Source organism: Hippoglossus hippoglossus, chromosome 21 (genome assembly GCF_009819705.1).
Source record: "Hippoglossus hippoglossus isolate fHipHip1 chromosome 21, fHipHip1.pri, whole genome shotgun sequence".
NCBI classification, from domain to species: Eukaryota; Metazoa; Chordata; class Actinopteri; order Pleuronectiformes; family Pleuronectidae; genus Hippoglossus; species Hippoglossus hippoglossus.
In genome coordinates this window covers 13,521,049-13,536,373 of record NC_047171.1, presented here as the reverse complement: position 1 = coordinate 13,536,373, position 15,325 = coordinate 13,521,049, and the positions used below count along the sequence as shown (strand labels likewise).

The 15,325-nt window shown below is 43.2% G+C and overlaps 2 protein-coding genes across 2 annotated transcripts; both read right to left on the bottom strand.

Moving 5' to 3' along the window:
• Positions 1-1,295: 1,295 nt before the first annotated feature.
• Positions 1,296-9,979, bottom strand: hoxd3a (homeobox D3a). The gene is made up of 4 exons (XM_034574562.1): positions 9,344-9,979; positions 5,372-5,434; positions 3,186-3,732; positions 1,296-3,042 (listed from the first exon to the last, which is right to left on the bottom strand). The coding sequence occupies exons 3-4, from the start codon at positions 3,628-3,630 to the stop codon at positions 2,294-2,296; spliced, it is 1,194 nt and encodes a 397-aa protein (XP_034430453.1). The 5' UTR covers positions 3,631-3,732; positions 5,372-5,434; positions 9,344-9,979; the 3' UTR covers positions 1,296-2,293.
• A 976-nt stretch (positions 9,980-10,955) lies between these two features.
• hoxd4a (homeobox D4a) lies at positions 10,956-15,088 on the bottom strand. The gene is made up of 2 exons (XM_034574563.1): positions 13,750-15,088; positions 10,956-13,343 (listed from the first exon to the last, which is right to left on the bottom strand). Exons 1-2 carry the CDS (start codon positions 14,219-14,221, stop codon positions 13,045-13,047), a joined length of 771 nt encoding a protein of 256 aa, XP_034430454.1. The 5' UTR covers positions 14,222-15,088; the 3' UTR covers positions 10,956-13,044.
• Positions 15,089-15,325: the final 237 nt, after the last annotated feature.

The following is a 15,325-nucleotide window of genomic DNA, read 5'->3' as shown; positions in this document are numbered from 1 at the left end:
GGATCAAAAAATAATAGTTTATCACCAGAATCTGATTTATATTCAGTTTGTTTTGGGGCAGAATATGTTATTTTGAATACGTTTTCATTTTTAAAACTGCTTTCAGGGGCTCAGTACCTGCAGCGCAGGGAGCAGCAGTGGGGGAGAAGAGAGAGAGAGCTCAGCCAGGGTTAAAATGGCCGCCAACCTGAACACTGAGATGATCTGTAGCCCAAAGTAGAAGCTGGTAGCCAGAACCATCCGGACTGGATCTGATCATGGAATAAAGTAAAGTGGAGTATTTAGGATAAAACCTGCCTGCTGAGACACACACTCACTTCCCATGGCTGCAGGCTTTTATTATTTAGTCTCTGGACCTCTGTGGCTGTGTGGGACCTGCTGATGATTCCATGTGACACGAGTTTTCATTTGCCCTGATGCGCTCTTAAATTCTCTGATACATCACCTGCAGGAAATAATGATAAAAAAATGAAATGTGAAAGCAGTTGGGATTCTTCTCCCTGCAGCTTCCCCCCTCCACCATTACAGATTTCGTTGGGGGGGCTGCTCGCTTTCCTTTGGATGTGGAATGCAAATGCTTTGTTCACGAGGAGGAGGGATCAGCGAGGAGTCTGAAAGCGACGAGTTTTTGATTAATGAGCTTTGAAATGGCTCTCCAGGAGCAATAAAGGATGAACTGCGCTCTCACGCACGCGCACACGCACGGGCCTCCATCCATCGTTGCATCATTTCCAGTGTCAAAGAACCACCTCGGTTTTTTTTTTTTTTACTCCTCTATAGTTTTATTACCAATAATCTGCTCTGAATAGCCATCAAGGAAGGGGCATGTTTTTTTTTCCACTGTATTATTATTATTATTTTTTTTTTATATTATTCTGCAGCGATCAATTTAACCAGTCTGCAGTGATTGGGCTTATTCTGATAATCGTGTGGCCAAGTCTAAAAACAATGATGTGACACGTGAAAGATGCAATAAGTTCACTTCCCCTCATACACCAATAAAATATCAATAAGCTCCAGAGCCCTTTATTTTCGCTGAAATGCACTTTGCATTGGAGCCGCCTGATGAGTCTTAGATATCACGGTGTCTAATTATCGATTGGCTCCCAATGTTTGGACCGTACAGTGGAGCTGCGAGTCAATAAGCCTCCTCTCTATACTGTTAACCTGACAGCTCCACTGAGGGACGAATTAAAATCATCACACACAGGCAGTGGGTGAGCGTGCGTGCTCCTGCTGCAGGGCGTGTGAATATCAAAATAAGAATGATCCACAGAATGCAATAACAAAAAAAGACAAGTTTCAGCACTTTATTTACAAAATGTTAAACACAATAAAATATAACATTTCGATATCATTAGGTAAATTTATGGGTAATCCAACTCAATGGAATAACAATGGAAGACGAAATCAAACATAGCAATGACTACACAAAAATAATGACATGCTGGTGTGTATAATAATATTTGATACTTCGATAGTCTACGTTTTGCTTAAGGTTTGACAACAAGATTAACCATGGACATACTGTATAGTGGTGTTTATACACTATAGAAATGTCCCATTTATCCCAGATTTACAATTAGAAATGCTCTTTTTTTTTTGCAACAATACACTGCGAGTCAAAGCATTTTTTTCTCCAAACCCTGTTTTACCAACAATTCCAAGTGCACTGATCATGTCCAAAAAAGTCCCCACACACTTATAAATACTCGCATATAAAACGATAAATAATGTGCAATACAAAAGGATTTAAATAATAAATAGGCTATAATATGCTAGTATGAAAGGATTATGCAGCATAATAGAAAATAAATAAATAGGAGTGAGATCCTGGAAAAACAGACAGAAAAATGTCCCAAAGAGTCTCTAACTCTCTCTTTGTCTCTTCCTCTCTAGTGATGAGCTTCTTCTACTTTTCGTGATTCTACAAGACTTACCTTCAAGTAACGGCGAGAACAAAATACTCAGTCAAACAAATCTGCGCATTGCACTTGAGAGAAAACAAAAAAAGATTAACAACTGACAACCAGGCATGTGTGCCTCATCTGCGCATCCCCAAATACTCAAGAGAAATGGACAAAGCTGTAGTATTTAGAAAATAATTACACAATAGCATTAATAGTAATATCAATAATACTGTAATAATACACACGACTCGCTTGGAGCGCAGTTATTAGACTAGTGAGGTAATAAAAAGAGCGCAACGTAATTTTGGCACACACACACACGAACATACACACATACGCACACGCACGCACGCACGCATACACACACAGAGAGAGACCACATATTACAAATGTGTGAGTTTAGGCGCTTCCTGCATCCTTCCCTGAGACGCTTGGTGAGAGGTGAGGTCTGTGTACGTGGGATGGGGATCACAGGGTCCGTGGTGGTGGTTTCCCGGGATCTGAGCGGCACAGCTGTAGTCCACACTGGTGGATGACGGGTGGGGGAGATGGCCGAGGTTGAACATGGGGCCCGAGGCTGGCATGGAATCAACAAAGTTCCCACCCACGTACACGGGGCTGCCTTGCAAATTGGCGTTGGCAAAGCCGTTGCTCTGCATGCCGTGGTGTTCGTACTCGGAGCCCGGGTACCTCTTCTGCTGCGGGATGCAACCGCCCAAGGGCGCCGTGTACGCCGCCAAGCCGTACATGTTCTGCTGGGGCTTGGCAAAGGACGGGGGCGAGGGCGCGTCATAGCTGAGGCTGTTCACGCTCTGGAGCTGCCCAGAGTATCCAATGTGATTGGGGCCGCTGAGCGGCGGGCTTCTGTCCGGGGAGTGTCCCAGGGGGGAGTGCGCCAGCCCTTTGGACTTCTGGTCCTTTTTGTATTTCATCCTCCGGTTCTGAAACCAGATCTTTATTTGGCGCTCCGTGAGATTCAACAGATTCGCCATCTCCACTCTCCGGGGGCGACACAGGTAGCGGTTAAAGTGAAACTCCTTCTCCAGCTCCACGAGCTGCGCGCTGGTGTACGCAGTTCTGACCCGTTTGGATGCAGGTCCAGGGGGGCTCTTATCATCACCCAGCTCGCCACCTGCAAGGCAACACATGTGCATCTTATGATCCATAATAAAACCACGTCATAAACTTTAAGCACAACTAGGCCAGGTCACAATAGGTCACCCCCCCATGCACACACACTCATGCACCCACACACTCCTCCATCATGACCTCTACCTGCAGTGGAGCCGTTGGAGCCCTTCTTTGCATTCTGCCGGCTCTCCTTCATCCATGGGAAGATCTGCTTGGTGAGGACTGGTGTGGCAGAGCTGGAGCCGCCACCTGATGAGGATTTCTTCTTCTGGGGCGGGGGGCTGTTGGAGCTGGGGGAGGACGCGGACAGTGGTGGTGCCGGCGGCTCCCCAATACTCGTGGCCTGGCTGCTGCTGCTGTTGCTTTGACTGCTGCTTTGCCGCATGCAGTCTGCGTTCAGGTCACTGTCTTTGAGAGTTGGAGGCCGGACAGCAGGGGTCTGGATGGGACACACTGGGCCCTGGTAGTCACTCTCAATGTTGGAAGAAGGGTACGACTGGTGTGCAGGGCCATAGTTGTAAGAGTCTGGTTTGGGATAGGTGTAGTTTCCAAAAAGTCCAGAGTTATCGTAGTATGTTGCTTTCTGCATTTTGTAGATTCAAAGCCAATAAGCCAGTGCAGCTCTATCCAATGGCATGGGTGTTGTTTATTCACGTGATTGGTGTTTCCCACCGTTGCTCCAGTCTGTGACCTATAAAGAGAAATACATCAGACTCATGTGGGTACTCATGGATGAGGCCTATATTCATTATACATGCACCTTCCCTTACATTACATCAATCCTTACAGTAGAGGTTTTAAATAAACCAATTCACAGGAGACTGCCTCTGCTGGGCCCAGACTCAGGCTGCAGACATTACAGGCCTACACCAACTGTCTCTAACACTGTCACATCACAGTTTAACAAGCAGCCCACCAAAAGAATCAAGAGCCGTCCACATGACTCCTATATGGCACAAAACAGTTAAAGTTTAACTTGCACCGAAATGACCCTCTGGGAGGCTTTGGGAGTCCCTTAGAAATAAGCTGAATCAGCGTTTGACACACGCATACACACAATACCCCTTTCACTAATCACACGGCCTGACAAAGCCCGTCATTCATTGTTCCCCCGCAGCAGAAATGTATGGCCCACCAAGGCTGGCCCGCATGCATGTTGGATCACATGGTTACTGCATAGAAGATATAGCTAAATAGTGAAACCCTTCACTGGTTGTTATTAATGTTGGTATCAGAAATGTAGGTGATAGCTGTGAGTGTGTGTGTGAGAGAGAGAGGGGGGGGGGGGGGGGGGGGGGGTGACAGAGAGAGAGAGAGAGAATGGGTGGGTGGGTGGGGGTGAGAGGTAAATATGATATTTCTTTAGATTTTACGCATGCCCCAACCCAATATATTTTGGCTGGATGGTCTGTTTCCCTTTTGTGCCCCATTCATTTAAAAAAAAAAATTGTTTACAAACAGAAATCAGCAAAAACAGTCTATATTTTCTATACAGCAGCTACATTTGTTTTCAGGAACCTAACAGAGAAATCATGTCAGTGTTTTAACTAAAACACAAATATCAAAGGGCCCCGGCTGTACTGTATGTTGGTGGCTTGAGGAGGCGCAGTGCGCGGCGTGCATAACAATTGCACCTGTCAGTGTGGACCGCGGCAGAATTTATGACCGCAAATGTTATGGTTGTAAACGGCCTGCGAGAGGAATGAGAAGCAAAACAGTGCTGGAGCCTCGCAGCCCCTCAGAAGTGTAAAACTACGCGTAGGAGGAAGGCAAGGGAAAGAATTTCATACTCGGCGACTTCTCCCACTTCATACACAGGCTGCGGCTTATAAATGATGCCTCCATTCTGGCTGGGAGCGAGGCTGCAGACACACACACACACACACACGCCGAGCTGAGAGACTGGAGCTGTTTGACTGGTTTAAAAAGAGGTAATGGGATTGTTTGGAGAAGGCCCCGTTAAAGTGTGGAAATCGTGGGACGCAGTGGGGAAGCTCTTCGTCATTCTACGCATTTTCTTTTGCGTGGATATTCTACTTGTTATATTTGAGGATGTGCAGGATGTAAACATGTGTTTATTTTTTGCACGTTCCCTTCGTTTATTAGGCCTAATTCCAGCGGCTCTGTTGTAAATGGGGACTCCGGCCTGCGTGCGTAAATCATGGCACGTCCAGGTTAAGTTAAAGCCATCCCTCATGTCTGTTTGTGTGATTTAAGCCTCCTGTGAAAGTCTGAGCGCGTTAATATGCAGCCTAATAACAAATCGCCCTTTCACCTGGTTAGCAGTTGGCTGTGTCTTCCACTCCCTTCATTAAAGAAGTGTTACTCACCGAAATCTGCGCAGATCTCCTCTGTTTCCCTCACGCATTCATCACCGCTGCTCTCACCTCGACCTGCAAGGGGAAATAAAATGTAATAAAAATGTCTTCGAAGTGGAGATTCTTTTTTTTTTTCTTCTTCTTTTTTAACTCCCAGCAAAAATAAATGGACCTTAAATTCAACATATTGTGGATCAAAATAAAGATTAACACCAGGACCACACCAGGTTATTTTCACCTGTTTTTAATACAATTAATTAGAAGATGTGGAAATTCAAGCTCCAGTCAGAAAAAAACATTTTATAATTCAAATTATCTCTGGACCACATGAAATTTTGTGCTTGTTTAATTTCACTAAAGGTGAATATTGTCCCTGCAATGACCATGTGTGACGGTTTTCTTTAACTCTCTGCTTTCAACGGCTTGAGAGTGAAAAGTCTTGCATGTGCACTTTTTACACAAAGAGCCAGGCCAAATATTCAGCAGTCATAAGCTTTTTTGGCTGACCCGTGGGTCATTCAGCGTTTAAGTCAAAGTTTAATGAACAACGAGCAGTTTGGCTTCAAGTAGCCTCAAGTCTCAACCAAAAGTCAGAGCAGATTTCCAGCCGAGGACAAAGATGCTGGAGCGGCGGCAAGAGAGTAGAGATGAAACCTCAGAAAACCCATTTGTATTTATTACTTTTCCCCTGTTATTGGAAAGCATCGATGTTTCTACCTCCCTCAAATTTAAGGATATTTTTTTTTGTTTTAAATGCGATGGAGATTTTGAATTCCTTCGGTGTGGACTATTTGTTAAAGCTGGTCAATAATAAGCGCCTCAAGTGCGTTGGTGCACACTGAGCTACTAGTCGCAGACATGGTCCTCCATTCAAACCACAGTGTTTTTCGCCTACGCGCTGTTACGGTAAGTTTGCCTCGCACAAAAGGGCCGGAGTCAGTGTGGAGTGTTATTATCTCACTTCTTCCCTTCAGCGTCTGAGTTAAACAACAATGAGAGGCGTTTGTATTTACATTTATTCAACCATAATAGCAGCTTATAATAATTTAAAATAATATTATTCTCCTATACTCGCTGTTGTTGTGAGAAAATGCAAGGTTTGTTTTTTTTCCCCTGAAGAAAATATGTGCTGCTGAACAAAATGCGTAAAATGCGTAATTTTCGGTAGAAATTCAGCAGCGATCCTGCAGAGATTCAACTGAAAAAGACGCAGAATCGTGGGTATATAGTTGAAAAAGATGCAAATGCTGATAAATTAAAACTTAATTCCTTGTCAAATAATTAATAGTATGTTAACCACATGGGGAACATTTGACTTATAAACAATATCCCAGGCCTGTTGTTTATTCCCATGTAGATAAACAAAATTACGCATGAGCCACAATTAACCAAAATGCAAGAGAAAAGTGTCCAAACAGCAGGAAAATATGAGTATGTGCCTTTGTCCTTGTCGACTCTCCAGCCCGGTCATCCTTCCAAACATCCAATATGAACTCATGTATAATATAACGTCGCAGGTTAACAAAGCCATACAGTTGAAACCACATAAATCACGGCAAACGCCACTGTGACGATAAGACAACAAATTAATGTGATTTACGATCCAAGAGGCGAAAAAAAAGAGAAAAGTTCCTCTGCTACTTCTTCCTCCGAGTCGAGGATTTAGAAAATCAGCTGAAAAGAAGAATAAAAAGCAGCAGGGCAGCTCAGGCTCAATGTGTCGATAATATTTGAGGAAAAACAATGAATAGGAGCGCTGCTTTTTGAGGAGTAGCTGTGCATGGATATCCCAGATCCGCTGCAGGTTCGCCGGAGAGAGCGACATTAACAAGCATCAGCTCCCTGAGTGGAATAAATCATAAATATTTCCCCTTGCATTATATTAACCCGTGGTTAAAGGTTGCTTTGTGCCTCGCAGTTGCTTACCTGTGAATCAATTCATCATGGAGCAGTTTCCCTCTCAGCCTCAGCTCCTCTACTGGAATAAATCCTTCACCCTTTGTCTGCAGACAATGCTGTCCTAAACCTGATCTTGCTGTTTTTCAGACATTTCCATATACCAATGGAGACAGTATTCCCGAAAGAATGGAAGGACTCGCATTCAACTACCAATAAAAAGCGAACAAGGTATCCTTATTCCAGAAAAAAAAAAATCCCTGGCAATCAATCACCCATTGGAATATACAGGAATTCAAAAAGTGATAGGCCTGTGCAGATTTGGAGCTATAACATCAGTGAGGGTTTTTTTTAGGCTGTTTCAGACGCGTTATGGTGACAAATAAAGGCGCTGCCTTAAGATACAAGCATATTTGTTCACGTGATTGTTCCCTTCTTCATCCAAGCCTTACCTCACCAATCCATTTTGATAAAGGGTGGCGTTTATTTCCTCCTCAACTGTGTGGAAATGTCCCACTGCCCATTTCTTCTCATCTGCCCCTGAACTGCGAGCGTTGCATCTCGCCTGCGCCACATCCAGTATTTAAACACATGTGAGCATGTGAGCAGATATGGTTTTGTTTGGGTATTAAAGATGTGCATGATCTCGTGCACTATTTGGGGGAGTAGTTGGAGGATTCAGTGCAGTGCATTTGCGTAAAAGGGATTTGTGCGTTTTAAATGCTGCAGCAGCTTTGGAAATTTCCTCCTTTTTGGGAATTTTTTAACATTATTTATCCACGAATAGAAACTATCAGGATTTGCACAATAAAATCTATAAATTGGCCTATACAATAGCCCACATGCGTTATTTTATAATGATAACAGTACAATACTTTCTCTCGAGGTCCTGTTTAGTCGCCCAATTACTGCAAAGATGTGGGAAGTGCATTTTGAAAATGATTTATGAAATAAATGACATGTGGGTTTTTCTGCCTCCTCCATCTGGGACTGGATTGTATTCAAATAAAGCACATTATCATCTTTTGTTTGTTGTGTCGGTCTTCACACTCTGCAGAAACACAAAGAGTGAGGGAACCGTGTCTTTCCCTGCATTGTTTTCACTATCAATCACAGGAGAGAAAAAAATAAAAGGTAAATTAAATAATACCACTGTTTGATAGGTGGTAAATAAATGGATTAAAAAAAGGTCGCCAGGATGGATTGGAAGATGAGGATTTGGAGCCGCAGAGAGCGTCGGCAGAGCCCCGGTGGTTTTATCGTTGCTGAGAAGAAGAAGCAGGAGGAGGAGAAGCTGAAGAAGAAGGGATGCAGGACTGGTAGCGTCGCAGCATATGTTCGGAGGGTAATAAAAGTGAAAGATTTACAGTTTTCGCCCGGCCCCCCAACAGCCTCGCACCCTTTCAGGAATTACTGAGAATGATTTACAAGGAGGCAGAAGTGTCATCCTGGCCAAACTTCCACTAAACCTCTGAGAAATCAAAATGAGATCATTCCCTCTAACAATAAAAACAGACTGTCCCACAAAGAGAAAAAAGAGAGATAAATAACCTGTTATTTATCTTATAGTGAGGGGGGAAAAATCCACAATAAAAAGAGAAGATGTGTTGCCAACAAAACATGGCAGTTTGGAATTCAAAATGTTGGATGTTTTCAAAGAAAACATTTAGTCATGTGTTTTTATTTCGGGCTAAATTGATTAAAATCGGATTTAAAGCCAGAATAAAAGAATTAATGGACCCAGTGGAGGAGCCCCAATGAGCTATGTGTCCGAAAGAGCATTTATTTAGAGCGAGCATCCATAAATACATGTCAGCGTCCCTTCGTTTTCACCACTTCTCCTATCAATCCATTTCAAGATGCATGCGTAAAACTGCAAACACCGACACCCAGGGCTGCAATTTCTACTATCATTTATATGTTGGAAAAGAAAAGGAAAGCGACATGCACAGAGCGACTGCAGCCACAGCCGTACACAATTCCTCTCACACATCAAAAGGAGCAATTTATCAAAATATCACGACATTTGATATCGTCATTCAGCAGCCACAGCGCTCAACATGAGAAAATGCTGAAATATTTACCTACCCAAGCATCCATCGGTTCGGATGTGTCGCTAAAAGTGCGCGGCTTTTTACGCTTGCGTTCGGGAATCGGATATTATTTTCTTGGGGGATCTCTTCAGTTTTCAAGTCTGATAGAGTCCTTGCGATTAATGACGACGCCGTGTTTCTAGGGGGACGTGCTGCATTAATTATTTAGACAATCACGTGGTCGAGGAGTGGAGAGCGGAGTGGTATGGTCTCTGGATGATATCTCTGAATGCAGACAGCGCACTTTAATGTATCTTTAGAGGGGGTTTGGACTCTGGGCTCGGAAGAGAGGAGGCTTCTGCGAAACCAGCTGGAAATCAAATATGGCCGGATGGAGAGCAACGACGCTGTGTTCCTTACACTCGGTGCAGTGTCATTGAAAATGGCACTGCCTTTGGCTCCCATTTATTGCTGCTCAGACATGTAGGTCAGTGTGGCTACACGCTGCACGGTGTGTAGTAGGCTGATCTGACCTGAGAACAGCTGAGGGAGAGAAAAGTGTTATCACGTCTTTATTTTCCATTTAATGTTGGTTTCTGGCCATTTTGTGTTCCTGTTTTTCATGTTTAATGACTTTTGAATAACAAATAAAGAGCTGAACTCACTGTCTTGTAGTAAATGTGTATTAGTTAGAATAGGTTAGTTAGATGTGCAATTGTCAGCACCTATAACTCCCTCCCCTTCTCATCCTCCCTTCAGCATCTGTGTGCAGATCATTTATGGCAGGATGGTGGATTGGTGGCATCACTTTGTCTCAGCTTCAATGTGAATCCATAAGACAAACGCCTGTACACACACACACACACACACACACACACACACACACACACACACACACATACGCACATAAACATGTATGGGTCTGTGCACGTCTGCATGTCCGCAGATGGTCAGTGGGGATCAGACAGTGGTCACAGGGGATGAAAACACTGCAGAGTGAGCGCACAGTGTTTCTCCACATGTCTGTTTATATGGTCACTGTCTGTGGATCAGAACTGATTCCTGCAATGTGGAGGGTCGGAGGTCAGTGTTGCAGGGGGTCATCTTCAATAAAGGTGTGTGTGTGTGTGTGTGTGTGTGTGTGTGTGTGTGTGTGTGTGTGTGTGTGTGTGTGTGTGTGTGTGTGTGTGTGTGTGTGTGCGTGTGTGTGCGTGATGGGGGAGGGGAGGTCTACTATCAAGCCTGTAGTGGCTTATATCATGTGCGTAATGTTATACAGCAGCAATCAATGTGGCGTAATCTGGTTTTGGAGCGAGACGAACAAATCTGGAAAAGTTTCTCTTTGTCAGTTTGAGTCTCAGGGGCACAGTGGACTTCATGGACATTTGGGTTTGTTTTACCATTTTTAAAAAGTCACGGGGAAATCAATCTACATGGAAGAGTTGAATTAAACTTCTAATCTAAATGTGCTTTTCGTGGAATGTAATCAGCTTGATAAGCGCTTCAGAGCGTTTTTCACGAGGATGTTTTACGCACAGAATGAGCTGGTTTTGATAAGAGCTAACGAGTGAAAATAGAGACGGGGAGGAATAGTAACTCCTTCTTTATCACATTTTTAAAGATTTACTCCAGTGGTTATGTAAAAAATGGCACATTTGTGTTTTCTACTCTCACACTTGACAGGGGACGAGGCAGAATTTGCCCAAACAGCGCACGTTTGGTGCATTTGTGCGTGTTTTGTCTAGAGCTCCATTTGGCTCCACGTTCCTGTCACCAGTGGGAAAAAGAAACACTGCTTTCACACCAAAAGTGTTTCTTTTGTAAAAGGTGCAAAACCTGATGGAGCTGAAGAACCCATTTTAGAAATACAATTAAATAAAAATTAGGTTTGGAGAAATTTGCCAAAATATAAAATCCTCAATGTGACAGAGGGAAAAATACATTTCCTCCATGTGAAATTATTTCTAGTAATAGAATAAATATAAATAAATCTCGCGACAAAGTGCATTTTGCAAACATTTAAATGCATAATCAGTAGAAATCTTTATTTTCTTTCCAATATACTTCTCACATCTCAATGCACAATACAAGGTAGAAAGCATGTACAAAAATAAAACCAAAAAAGACTGTAGGCGATATCTTGACATGAGGAGACAGATGCGCAAATCAGAAGCTTTTGGTCTGATATAAATACTGTTGTAAAAAGTGTAAAAGAGTGGATTTCACGCACTGACTCTTACTGTGCATTCTTGGAGCTTTTTTTTGTAAGTGTGGAGGAGAAAGAAGCTCCAATACTGAGGGAGGCGAAGAAACGCCTGGGAGGGAAAATGCTGCCTGTCCGGCGGGTCAGGGGTGCTGGGGTCAGTCCTTGCGGCTGAAACGTGTCCCCTGGATGAACCTGCCACTGCTGCTTTGTCGACCTTCGCTTCAAATACCTTTTCAACTCTCTCATCGCGAAGACTTCAGAGGGAAGACCTCCTCGGATACTGGGAGAGCTTCTGGGCTTTTTGTGTGTCTGTCCGAAGACAATAACGGTGTAAAACAAGAAATATCTGTCTTACGTGACGTGAAAACCCCCTCGGTTGGCCTGGGGTGAATGGAAAACTAAAAAAGGAAAAACTAAGACTGAAAAACCTTTGCGTAAAGCCATGCCAATGACGCACAAGACACATATTTTCTTAGATTAATTAAAGTTTAACGAATACTTTTCAATTAAAAATTGCATGTGTGCCATAACACGAACAAATCTACACGTTCTTTAAACAAATAAATAATAACGTGGAAATTCATATCAACGAAGAAAAATAAACTATAATAATAATCCTAAATATTCTGGATTTGATTATTTCCGATTGAGAGGGAAAAAAACATCCAATATCGAAGTCAGTCGATGCCATGCAGGAAACAAATGATCTCTCATGTAGGGGTTTCAGATGGCACGAGAGAGCCTCTGAAAATGTACACTGTTTACAAAGATGTCAGGAGAGATTTATAAGGGCACTCAGAATAGTTTGCACACAGGAATGTCTTGCTTTTAGGCTATTTTAGAAATTTTTATTTTTCTCAAAGCTTTATTGTACAAAATAAGTTAAAAACATACAAGTCACAAAGAAAAACGTGGAACTGAAATATCCAGCGGGAATTCTGCGATTTACGAAATTGTGTTTGGCGTGCCTCTATGCAAATAAATGCTTCAAGTATATATATTTTCTATATATATATATATATAGGCCTATATATGCATGTGTTTATTTATTTATTGTGCGTTTAATATGAAGATTCACCAGGAGGAAAAATAAAACCTTTGTGCGTAATTGGAACGAAGGGCTTCCCTGTTCTGAATAAAGAAGTCTGTGAATCCACGTTATAAGAGGCGCAGAATCACTTGGTTTAAATCCACGAAATCAGGCGAGGGTTGATCATTAAATGTCCTCAGGGGGGAAACGTCCCAAAAATCAAAAATAAAGTAAAGAAAAAAATAAAGTTTCGATGCATTTGTGTCTCTTTGAGGAAAATTAAAAGAAGGAACTTGCAAAATTACAAATCTCTCAGTTACAAAGACTGATTGATTTTCTGACTCAGTCTTGAGTCAACACTGCTGGGGTCATTTTCGTTAAATTAAAAAAATAATAAAAGGTAAAGAACGACATCAGTCCATGCAAAAAAGTCAGATGCAACCTTTGTCTTTTTTTATGTACAGTTAACTTCTAATAAGACATGGCACCTCTCTCCTTCCTTCCTTTTATCCATCCTTCCTTATAATGCTGTGATATCAGTCTGGTTATCCTTCTGAATGCTCTGCAGATGGCTGGAGGCTGGTGCGGATCTGCCCTTGGTGTTGGGCAGCTTGTGATCTTTCTTCCATTTCATCCGTCTGTTCTGGAACCAGATCTTGATCTGCCTCTCGGAGAGACAAAGCGTGTGCGCAATCTCGATCCGCCGCCGCCTGGTCAGGTACCTGTTAAAATGAAACTCCTTCTCCAGCTCCAGGACCTGCTGCCGGGTGTAGGCTGTTCTGGACCGTTTGGGCTCAGGTCCCGTGTGATCTGGGTTCACTGTTGGGAAAAGAAAACAACACACACACACAAAAGAAGTCAGCAAATGTGGCCAGTGTAGCATGCAGGGCAAAAACAATACTGGAGTGGGTTCCTTTTTTTCTTTTTTTTACCCGGGGCGCGCAAACTTTAAGACAATTCACATGGAAACCCGAGCAGGAAATTATGAATGATTTGAAAGTGGATTAAAGCAGATTGAAGCACGATTACAAGCGGTCAATATGTGTTTTCAGGAGCTTTCAGGCGCTCACCTCGCGGCCTATTTCCTGAGCTATAAAAATTTATGACTTGTGTAATTGGCGAGGCCTTTCAAAGACTCCCATAAATATTGCACTGAATGATTTCTAAACTGCAGGTCTCACTACGTCCATATTAGGGGAGGGGGGAGAAGAAGAAGGACACTTACCATTAGTAATGTGGACTTTCTTCATCCAGGGGTAAACTACTGCAGGCTGCTTGGCTTGTACCCCATTTTGACTCTTTGTGTTTTGCTGCTGTCCACAAGTCCGGGGTCCGGCCACGGGCACCGGGGGCCCCGTCTCAGTCTCTGCGCCAAAGGGGCTCGCGTGGCCGGATCTCTCCTGCACATGACCCCGTGGCTGCACCGTGGAGTCCTGCACAGTGGTGCAGCTGAAGGGCTGCTCCGTGTAGTTTGGCCGTGGGTAGATCCCTGGATGCTGAAAGTCTGCGTCCTGCGATGGACTGAAGAAGTCCGTGCCCTGGTCAGGTATATAGTTATTCTGTGAATATTCCTCGCAGGGAGGAAATTTCGGGTCCACATACTTAGAGTTCACCATATACGAACTCATGGCCATTAATTTCTGAAGGTAGAAAATACTAATTTTTCTCGAGTTGTCTTTTTTTCCCCTTCCCTCCATAAAGCCCTCCTACTTGGTGTCAACTGAATAAAGTTAGCGAACCATGTGACCAGATCGGCCAATGGAGGTGATGCAGGTCCACACGCGAGTAAACATACAACTAAGAGCAATTTGATACAACTTAAGATGCGTCTAAGTCAAACCCCGGGGGGAATACATTAATAATAATAATACTTTTAAACATATTCACGTTGGAAAAAAGGAAAATAAAGATGAGAAATGAAAATAAAAAATACACATAGTCTAAATGTATCTCAATATTTATGTTTTAAATTTACAACATTTAAAAAATAAACTTATATTGTTGCACGAGGTTGTTTTTTCCACATAAATACAAACATATCAGTTTCTAAAGTCTAACTTGAAGGCGCAGTGTTGAACAGAGAAACCAACAAAAGACACAAAAAGCCCCTTGGCATAAAAGCAGCGCATAATGACTGAGGACAATTGATGGACACTGTCTTTGTCAAGAAGGGGTCATCCAAAAGTTACACGAATCTCATCACTTCATCTGCTCCCATCCCTTTGACCAAAAAAAAAAAACTGTCTCCTGCAGGAGCCTATTGGCCAAAAGCAGCAGCAGCAGCAGCCTCTGGGAATCAATAAGGCAGAGACAGAAACGAGCCACAGGAGAGAGAAGATACAGCTGGATTGTGCGTGTGTGTGCGCGTACTTTTAACCAAATCCATTGCACTCCAACCACAAACATCATCCAACAGCCTCCGTCCTCGAACATGTGAAACATTTTGCATCGGATTCCCTGGGAGCCTCTAGAGTTTCAGCACGCCCCCGCAGGAGCCTCTTTCCTATGAAGCATGTGCTGTTGTCACATCCACTCTCATTCATAAAAGTCACTGTCACTGTAGCCTGTGCGCGCACCACGGAGCTCCCGATGAAAGCCAATCAATCGAAGTTTTTTCATCGACCATATACTCCCCTAGAATCGAATCTGTGACTGAGGTTTCATCACACAAATTCGGTTCTACAGGGTATATATAGACGACGGGAAACGACCACCATTGGCCCCATGAACCACACACACGCACTTTTATTTTGTATTTGCAAAGAAACAGGATCTGGAAGGTGCCAAAGACTGAGGATGAT